The sequence below is a fragment of the Saccoglossus kowalevskii genome, chromosome 5 (genome assembly GCF_978046115.1).
Source record: "Saccoglossus kowalevskii chromosome 5, keSacKowa6.1, whole genome shotgun sequence".
Taxonomy (NCBI): domain Eukaryota; kingdom Metazoa; phylum Hemichordata; class Enteropneusta; family Harrimaniidae; genus Saccoglossus; species Saccoglossus kowalevskii.
Window position 1 is genome coordinate 23,611,379 of NC_140645.1, and position 10,305 is coordinate 23,621,683.

Sequence of the window (10,305 nt, forward strand, 5' to 3'; positions counted from 1 at the left end):
CACTGCTAGGTCAAACAGTCTGTGCAAATACTTAAGTTATATAAATAATAATATAATTCCTAGACTATGTTTAAATACCACTGCATGCAAGGCATAATTCAGGCGCATATTTCGGGAAATACGGAAATACGGTTCGTTCGTCTTCTTCCTAATTACTAGCATATCATCATAAAGTCATCACACCAAACTACAAGTAAGTTATACCGTCATTCAGTAAACCTAATTGTGTTTCAATATATTTAGTGCCGGGTATTAGATATAGATATATTATATTATTCATATGTAGATACGTGTAATATTTACGACGAGAAATCGACGACTGACCTCCAACTGTTAACGTGGCAAAATTATTTTAAAAATTGTGATTTAATTTGAATACTTGATGTGTACGTCATTCTCATTGATATTTAAATATTCATCATTCAATTTTATTGTACAGCTTTTGGAATTTTGGCATTTTTTATAAGTAATTTGTACCGTCCACTAACATTCAAAGTCTTACATGGAATATCATGTTTCAAAAATTATACAAAAATATCGTTTTATAATTTAGTATTAAAAAACGATGCGGTACACTTCTACTTAGCTCACTTATTTTTTTTATTTGCGATATTATAACGTGATGTATTGAAATTACAGCAACAGCATAAATAACTATATAGAAAATAGAGGATTAGGCTTAGACTGTCGACAGTCGGTCGTACCTAATATTAATCTGTTATTAGTAATAAATATTGTGTATAAACGTAATAGACGTGAATAAATTGTGAACGCCGGTACAGGAAGAATGGAGTGCCGTTAGGCACGACCGATTGTCAGGTGCTGCAATTCACTGGAAAGATTTATTCCCAGATCCGGGTACATTCATATGTAAATGATGCCCAATCGTGAAAAAGGTCGCTACTAGGATCGCCGACGACTTACGCGAAGTTTGTTATAATTGTACTATACGCGAATGCGACACTTTCTACAGCAGTTTTTGATAGCATGTCACAAACAAAACGTGAACAACCAACGAATTCAGGGGGGCAATTTAAATAAATTTGCATGCATTATGGTTATCATTTATTTCGTGACGTCTGCATCAACTATGAATTATTCATATCAACTAGAAACCTGCAGACGGGGACAGTCTATCGGGGCTAAGTCCCTCGCGTGAAATGGTTCGGATTTCCAATCAAACGCCTTTGGCGTTCGAATGCCTAGGAAACGCAATTAGGCCCGAAGACTGTCGACAGTCTGAACTCGCCTTTCAACATTCGCCATTTGAACACACGCACTTTAAAACAAACGGTCATTCATAGAATAGAATTGCTTTTATTAATTTCATGCAATTTGTTAAGGGATTTTCCAATGAGTCAAAGTAGTACTACCAATATGAATTTCTCAGCAAGTAAGTGTCTCATATTTTCAAAATATTTTGTACTTATTGAGGGGATTTAAAAACATATGTCATTTCGTGAATCACACTTTTTACCTCATGAAGGTGTTCATTTTTATCGTCTGATACACAATAAATATACGTTATTATCGACATGTAGTGATGTACGTTCATATCCCATAGTAGTTTATTTCCTTGGTAATTCATTCGTAAATATCAAGGTTAATATCAAGTCAATTTTTCGACGCATTAAATTTTTTTTTACTTGTTATAACTTTGTATATACATATACTATTAAGTATACATAGTATACATATAAACATTCACAAGATATTTATAACATGTTGTTGTATTTACATATAATCTAATACATTTTCAGAGTATTTAATGAGACATAAGTATGTTTGTGTGAATGGTATTATTCCCAATAAACTATTGAATTATATATTAGTAGTATATTATACAGGACTCGAGGCTTTTAAATATAAAATCCTTGTTGTGAAAAGATTAAATTAATAATATAAAATTTGGTATATAGATATATTAATGGTTCAAAGCGTTCTATGTGTCTGATGTCTTATAATCCATATTTTCGGTATATTATATATTATTGTTTTTATATTATAGTTATTTATGCTACTATAAAATATAAATTAATAATTGTTCTTTGTTTTGTATGTGGACAAAACTTTTTGAATTATAAAAACGCCAATTTTATGTCTTTCAAATATGAATAATTTTAGCTCTTCGTGATTTATTATCCTAGTAGATTTGACTACTATAAATACATATATGTGATTACCTTATCAATAATTATTATATGGAGCCGCCATGTTGATTACAACTCGAATCTGAAAAAAAAGATTGAGAAACTGCTTTTTTGGTTTCCTACAATCAAATATCGAAGAATCTTAGTTTTTTGTGGAGAAGAAACTCTTGCATACGATCATCTTATTGCACGAACAGAAAATTAAATTCATTATTTGTACGCCAGCTGACTGTTCATCGACCTTTGTTTGACATGCATTTTGTAATCATAATTTGTATTATTCAGCCCTATTTGTGTGACAATATCTGATACAACCAACTCAATTTTGTTAAAGCGAGGGTAGAAATGAAAGAAACAATAAAAACGCTCAAGCATTATCCGACATATTTCCACGCTTGCAATGACAAGATAACAAAGTTTGCAAGCCATGGGGATGACGAAAAATGGAAACATGACATTCAGACGATAGTTAGGAAACTGGATTTAGATCGAACAAAAACATTGGATGTGATGACTGTTGGATGTGGAAATGGTAAGCTTTACTCAACATGATATTCGCATAAATTTTGAATTACCTTCAATCGATCATATTGAAAATGGAGTTTCAAACAAAGAATACGTATAAGACGTCTGAAAATATAATTTAACACGCCATACATACAATCTAAAAGATACTTATGCTTGCGTTTACACATGGCACTCCTAGCTCCAGTGTACAATGCTCGTTGCCATGTACAGAGTGAGGGGTTTGACTATGCATCGTTACTTGATTAACAGGTTAGAAATAAAATCCCATTCCAATGTAGAAACTTGAATGAAATTATTAGTCATATATGTTGTTACAGGGATAAGGGAAGAGCCATTTATAAACGACTTGCTGACTAATTACACAAATATTACGTACACGGCTGTTGAACCTGTGGCAGACGAACTGACGAAGTTTATACAATTGGTGAAAAATAAAGGGGACCAGTGGAACAATGTTACGTTTGACTTCCACGCTATTACGATTGAAGAGTATTTGGAAATGAATGAGACAAAACAATTTGGCATGATTTGTGCAGCACATTCAGCATATCATTTCAAAGATCTTGAGGAAACTATAATGAACCTATATGAATGTTTGGTTAAAGGAGGAATATTATTCACCAGGATGGATGATGGTACGTATTTATTATGAAATAAATTTCATCTAATAAAATTGATTCCAAAGATCAATCAATTCATGTAAAACTTGTTTGAAAACAATTGTTTCCCCCAAAAAAATGATTTCTTAACAAATTGTGTATGATTCTGTGCAGGTGGATGGGAGAAGTTGTCTATAAAAGTCGGAGAATATTATACAGATCCCATTGCCAGAAATGGGTGGACAAGATGGCCGACTTCCGCCCGTGGCCAGTGCTCCCCGGTCAAATAAACATCACAGGATGTGCCATAGAGAATGCATTGCATAAACTATATATTAAAGAAAAAAATTATTTTGAGCTTATATTTTTCATTTTTTCTCTTTTGTACGCTTCGTAATAAACAGTTGACGTTTCAAGCTTTCGATAGGTCATAAGTGTTCCCATTAAAACTCCACCATTGAATGCCCAACTTGTCGTAAAACCTGATGATAAATCCTACACTGGCCCAGTGTATTACCAATGGACGATGTGTATTTGTGTGACAAACTCTATTTTTAAAAATAGGAAAATGCCGTAACGTAAGTGACTCTTCAAATTTGTTCGCTTCGTTTTGCACACTTCCTGGTTCAATGAACTCGGCGACGTAGGTGACGCAGTTGTACACGCAGTATTCGCAGCCCAAATTAGCGTTGAAAATGTTGGATTTTTTATACTCAGATGTGCGATCCAGTTGTAAGCATATCTAACTGTTTTAATCCAATTAACAACAGGAAGTAAGTTGAATAAAGATTTATTTCGAATTATGTCCGTTATTCCGTGTGAAACCACCCCACCTTTCGAATGCGAACCACTATCGCCATACTGCTTTCGGTGTTAAAGGTCAGCCCACGAGATCAACATATGGTATCGCTGTGATAACCGATCGTTTTTTCTCTTTTTTTTTAAAAGAGGGGTTTCATCAGGACGTCTGTCTGTCTGTCAGTTGTGTATTGTTCTTCGACAGTCTCGACTTTTGTCTTGTAATGTGTCAGACAAACGTAATCTGCATATCAATCGCCTTCGACGACAACAATGATATTCACAACCAACGTCGTCATTTCTCTTCAGTTCACTACTGTGTCTACACCGCTATTACATAATATCACTACTTGACTTTTATTGCGCTATCTAGCCTGGAGTTTGATTTTTTAATCATTGAAGGTATGTATGTTACATTGTATTTATTATACTATTTATTGAATCGTTATTTGGAGCACCTGGGTGGTTGACAACTGCCGCCAAATAATGCTTACTAGTACTTTATACTATGTTGGAATAATAACAGTTTCAACTTTTCAACCACAAGACTTGCCTACTCAAATTTGTGTGCAATTTTGTTTTATATTCTTCAATATTCCCTGAAATGTGTTGCTCCCATAATAACTTTCAAAAATTATTTGTATATGTTTGGTTTTCTATTAATAATAATTACCATAGCTTGAAACAATGAGAATAGACCCTTTACTGTTTTTTAATACTATAATATACTTCTATGTCTAAACAATCCGCCATAAAAAATTATGGATTTAACAGGATCATATTCTACAATTCAGAAAAAATCTTTAAATTAGCAAGAATATTTTCAGATTAAATATTAGATATCATAGCATTTCAGTCTGTTAGGTAACATTTCACATCCTTTCAAAAAATTCTTGTAAACATTTACAGAATTCAGAGACATTAGAATTAAAAAATGTGCATGATATATATTTTTATATATTACATTTATTTTCTATTTTAGAAATGTCTGATAATCTAGAATCGTTGTACGGTCGGCTGAAATTTTCTGAGGCAGTGCTCAGTGACACAAACATCAGTCAGGTGACTAGTTCTTCACAAGACAACTCTGATGTGCTATTTGCATTAAAGCTGAAATGGAAAACGTTGGAAGAGTGGGCGAATGAACTCCGCGGGACAACCCATGAAATTGAGCTACAGTATGTTGCCTTGTTAGATCTTTCTATTGAAGGTCATCCAGTTTGTTTGAAAAAAGAATCCCCTCGGCTTGGTTCACTGTTAAGAACAAGAAGTCAGAAAGTTAAAAAAGCACTTTCAGTCATCAAGAACACAAAAAAGAAGGAAGAAGCTCGTGAAAAAGAATGGAAAATCCATATTTACAGAAGTGATATTGTTAGCTACAACAATATCAAAACAGAATTGAAGAACCTGAATGAGATGCAGTCGCAAAATGTCAGAGACTTGAACACCGCAAAAAAACAAATCATCGAAGAAAAGTTGGTAAACAAACACCTAGAACAATATATAAACACAATACAGGGTAAAGGTTTGTGCAATGGTAGGCAACTTTGTGACCTCAAGGAGAAACAGAAGAAAAGAAGATCCGTTTTACAACTTCATTGGAACTCATGCCATAGAAGATATCATCAACCGTAGAGTACCGAATGTCAGATATGGTAGTATAAAAAGGGAATTGTGGATGGAGGTCACTGAATGTTTTGATGAAAAATCTCAAGTCGGATCCAACTTGTTAGATTTTTTTACGCAAATCTACAAATTTCGTGAAAATTGTAAGCCTGAGATTAAAAAGCAAATATTAGATTATATGCAGTATGAATGTTGCAAGAAAGAGGAAAGTAGGATTTTGCTAAATACAGATGAAACTGATTTATTCATCTTTCGCAATTGAAGCACATGCTCGGTTTAAAGGTAATGCTGTTGCACAATTATCGTTTTTCGGTCTCATTAACGGAAACATTAAAATTTGTATCACTATATAATTAACTAAATATAGTTAAAATCAGTATTACAATGCATAATTATCATCATATACTAATAAATATATCTACAATATTTAATTTATTAGGTTAATTTTCTGCACTGTGGCAGCTATATATGTAAACCTGTACGTTTTTCGTCAAGGAGTGTGACACATATTGTATGTTAGTATTGTAACTAAATGTATTGTTATGTTTATGAATGGGTCAGTGTACTAATTATTATTAAATATGTAACTGTTATATGTTATGTTCATTTCTCGTGATGGTTTTTGTATAGCAGTGACCTCAAATTTAATCGTGTATTTTTAATCCTTAGTTAATTGTTGAATTCAATAAATAAGATATCAATTGGCGCTGAATATGCATTTTGTCGTTTTCGTTTATATAATACCACGACAGCTTGGTCCATGTTATAACGATATGAAGAAATTATTTTCGCGCTACTTTTTTACTTAGGCAATAGAAATATGGCAACAGTGTTAAATTATATTGCAAAATAGGTTCGACAATGTTCAATATTTCCGGTAATAGTATAACCGGGAAAATGAATACATTGTGGTCTGATCTAAATATTTGACTGAATATTTCCTCATTGTTATGTTGTTATTTTAGAGAGTGTGCTTTTCTTTAAACATAAACAGTTTCCACCAATTATATCTATGAAATAAATAAAACGTGTCGATAAGCGTCACCTGGCATAATATAGACATCATTTCATTATATGAAATTGACATTCACTCTAAATTATTAGTCCAGGCAAAAAGCAAGTATAGATGTACCAAAGGCTACAACGAACACTTTTCAAGACGTTTGATTGGAATTGTTTGTAGCATTAATAAAATATTAGAAACATTAATTACTAATTGAAATGGTGCATAGAAAAAACAATGAAAAATGATAAATGAGAATGTGACTACACTGTAAATTTCGGTGTTTTAATTTCTCCCCTACTTTAAGATTGAACACATTAAGTGATTTTCGTGAAATCGCAAATGAGTTATTTTTACAACACCACTGTTTTAATTAAAAAATAAAACATTTAAATTGTTTATAAGTAATCAATGAACTCATTGGCTAATCCAAAACAAATTTAGTTATACCCAAAGAAGTCATATATATTATGAATTATAATGGCGCCCCGATTATACACACAGATGTAGAAAATATTGCGAATGACTTTCATGAGTTCTTTTCTACAATTGGCGAAAAGTTAGCCAACAAAATAACATCAAATAATAATATCTTTTTCTACAACTTTCTAGGGGAAAGAGCTACCCAATCATTTTCCTTCACCCAGTAACTGTTCATGATATCCAAACTGAAATTATCAGGTTAGATCTTCATAAAGCGACAGGTTGGAAGGGAATCAGTGCAAGACTGGTAAGGGATGCTATGAGTGAAATTTTGCAGCCATTACGTTACATTACAAACTTATAAAGATGTAACATACTGTATAAACATATGGCTGTCAGGGAAAATATAGCTGCAAACTTTCATTCATTAGCTTAAGGTAGAGATTCAGTTTACCTGACAGGTATTTTAATTCGTTAATTAGGAAACCAAGATGACCTCCCTTGTCCACAAAACTATATATTTTCGGAAAGCTTATTGTATGAATTTTAAAATTCAATCTGTAGTTTGAAATATGCACACAAATGTGCTTTTTTGGTCAAAAGTGATTTAAAAAAAATAGCTTCTAAACCATGCTTATGTTTCCTGTCAAAATTGGTGTATATGTACATCTGTTTACTATGAAGAATGTGCCGTCTTACAAACTGTCTACCAGTTGTCAATTTTGCAGGGCAGCTCAAATCTCACTACATCAAGTTTATGCATAAATTAACACCCAGGCTAGTTGTCTGTACGATTGTTGTAACACTATTCAACCAAAAACTATGCCCGACGGCGTTTTGAAGATAAACACATTGTCAATCATTTGTGAAAATGTCAAAACAAAAGGTCAAAGCGTCTAGGAGCTATTTCATTTTAAAGTTCTGGGATGTGCACTAAAAAGAAGCTGAGATAATTGCTAATTTGCATAACAATTCACTCAGTAAGAAGTTTGCTTAATGCTTATAATTAAAATGGCTGTAACAGTTCCAAATTTAAACCTATTATCTTTTTGTAAAAAGTTAAATATAGTGCATAATATGGAGATCCCGTCATAACTTTTTTTCACCATGTTTCTTTTTGATTATTTATGTACAGCCTTGCTAAATCTTGCTAAGCATTCAAAAGAGAGAATGTTTGCACATGTTATCTATATTTTAAAATAGTTTTCTGAGTATGTTCCACTATTCACAATTCTACAAAATTTTAACAGTCTATAGCCAAAACTGTTTGGATAATAAAAAGAAAAAAAACAAAAATTTACTCCCAAGTGCCCCGTACCTGCATCTCTACCTTAATTCAATATTTGTTATTTGAAATGTATGAGGGTAATGCCACAATGTTTATAGATTTTATACAGTGCATTCGATACAGTGAAACACAATATCGTAATTGCAATACTTGAACATCATGGTATAAGGGGGGTGCCTTGTTCTGGTTTAAAAGTTATCTGACCGCAAGAAATATATTATAATAAAATATATAGATATATACATACGTATAACACAGAACAAAACTACAAATGTAATCTTTCCGTCCCCAAAGTTAATAGAAGTTGTGGTAAATTTGGAAAATATATATGGAATAAAATTTAAAACAGAATACAAAAAATATCTTTTGCATTCATAGTTAACTTGTACATAGTGTACATAGTTAACATAGTGTTTTATTGTACTTTACTTAAAAATGTATATACATATTTATATTTTGTTCGCTATTTAATTGACAATGTTTTTGCACATAACACATTTTGTAAAGTGTTTCCAAAAGAAACACACATTGAAAACTATATCCACCATGAGTGCGTCTAACTATTTTCAAAGTGATTTTACTTGAAAACATTTTAAAAAGTATTTCGACCAGGAACATACATAAAAAGTGCTTATTATCACAGCGACCAAGCACTTTGAACTACTGTACAGTAATCATAATACACGATAAACTTAATCATGTAAGTATTTATTCTTAAATATAAACTAACAATATAGTTATTGTGAAGAATAATAGCAATTTTTTGAAGAAGTTTTCTCGTCTTATATGCAACTGAATAAGTGTACTTGTGTTGACTGAAAATTCAAACCTTTCGTGAAACTGTAGATAAAATACCTAATAATTGTGAACATAACTAAAACGAACAATAAAATCTTTAAACCCTTTCTTCATTGACATAAATGAAAGTGTCCAATTACTTTCTATGTGATATTATTGTCTGGAATGCGATCCCACTATATCCTAGAATCTGCATATTTGCACTATATCTAATTTAATCTATTCATCTTTCACTTATCTATCGGTCAAATTATTTGATTGTTTATTAACCAGTGTTCTTCTGCCATTGAGGGTCAAGACGCTGAACCAACAATAACCCATATTGATAGGACAAAATTAATTCTTAATATTAGCAAAATTCGCTCCTATCTTTTCTCTTAAAATCTAAAACAAAATTATATTATAAATAATTCTGTGAGTAATATTTTAATAATTATCATTATTGTTTCAAGCAATGCAATATTAGAAACATTAATATTTGATGTGAAATATTACTATTGTTATAAAGTAACGAAAATATGATCACGCATCATTAACACGAATCGTTGAATGAGCGTGCGTACGACACAAGTTTATCAGTTACTTGACATGCAACATATAATAGTGTTCATAGTGAACGCTGTCGTTTATGGAAGGTATCTCAAAGTTTTGCAAAGAAGTAGCAAACAAATTATTGTTCAATATTTGTTTTCTTTCTCTATTTATTGTATTAATTACACTACTAAATATCAGCTGAATGGTTATGTAGGGGAGCTCATTTAGATTATACGCACATTTGCACAGATGTATGGAAATCACCATATCGGATTGAATTCAACATTGAAGATCCGCCAATAGAATTATAGCTAAAGAAGAAAATGGATGCGCCATCAGACCTACTAACTCGAACATTGATAACAACACTGTGCATGTTTATATCAATCGATTATTAAACATTGTGACAGGTACATGGTATGCATACTCACAAAGTATATGAATATATAAAGCTGTTTATTAATAAAAATACTAAAATTAATTAATTTATCACTACATGCACATTATATCTGCTGACAATGGTGACGTGTGTGAGCATTTCTTTCTAATAAATTTGCT

General features: G+C 31.9%; 1 protein-coding gene across 1 annotated transcript; it reads left to right on the forward strand.

Annotated features, from left to right (window-relative positions):
* The first annotated feature begins 4,143 nt into the window (after positions 1–4,143).
* Positions 4,144–6,413, forward strand: LOC146745908 (uncharacterized). The gene is made up of 2 exons (XM_085499640.1): positions 4,144–4,477; positions 5,058–6,413. Exon 2 carries the CDS (start codon positions 5,060–5,062, stop codon positions 5,708–5,710), a length of 651 nt encoding a protein of 216 aa, XP_085355766.1. The 5' UTR covers positions 4,144–4,477; positions 5,058–5,059; the 3' UTR covers positions 5,711–6,413.
* Positions 6,414–10,305: the final 3,892 nt, after the last annotated feature.

Coding starts and splice junctions, on each gene's coding strand:
- LOC146745908 (XM_085499640.1), top strand. CDS start 5,060: ATGTCTGATAATCTAGAATCGTTGTACGGTCGGCTGAAATTTTCTGAG.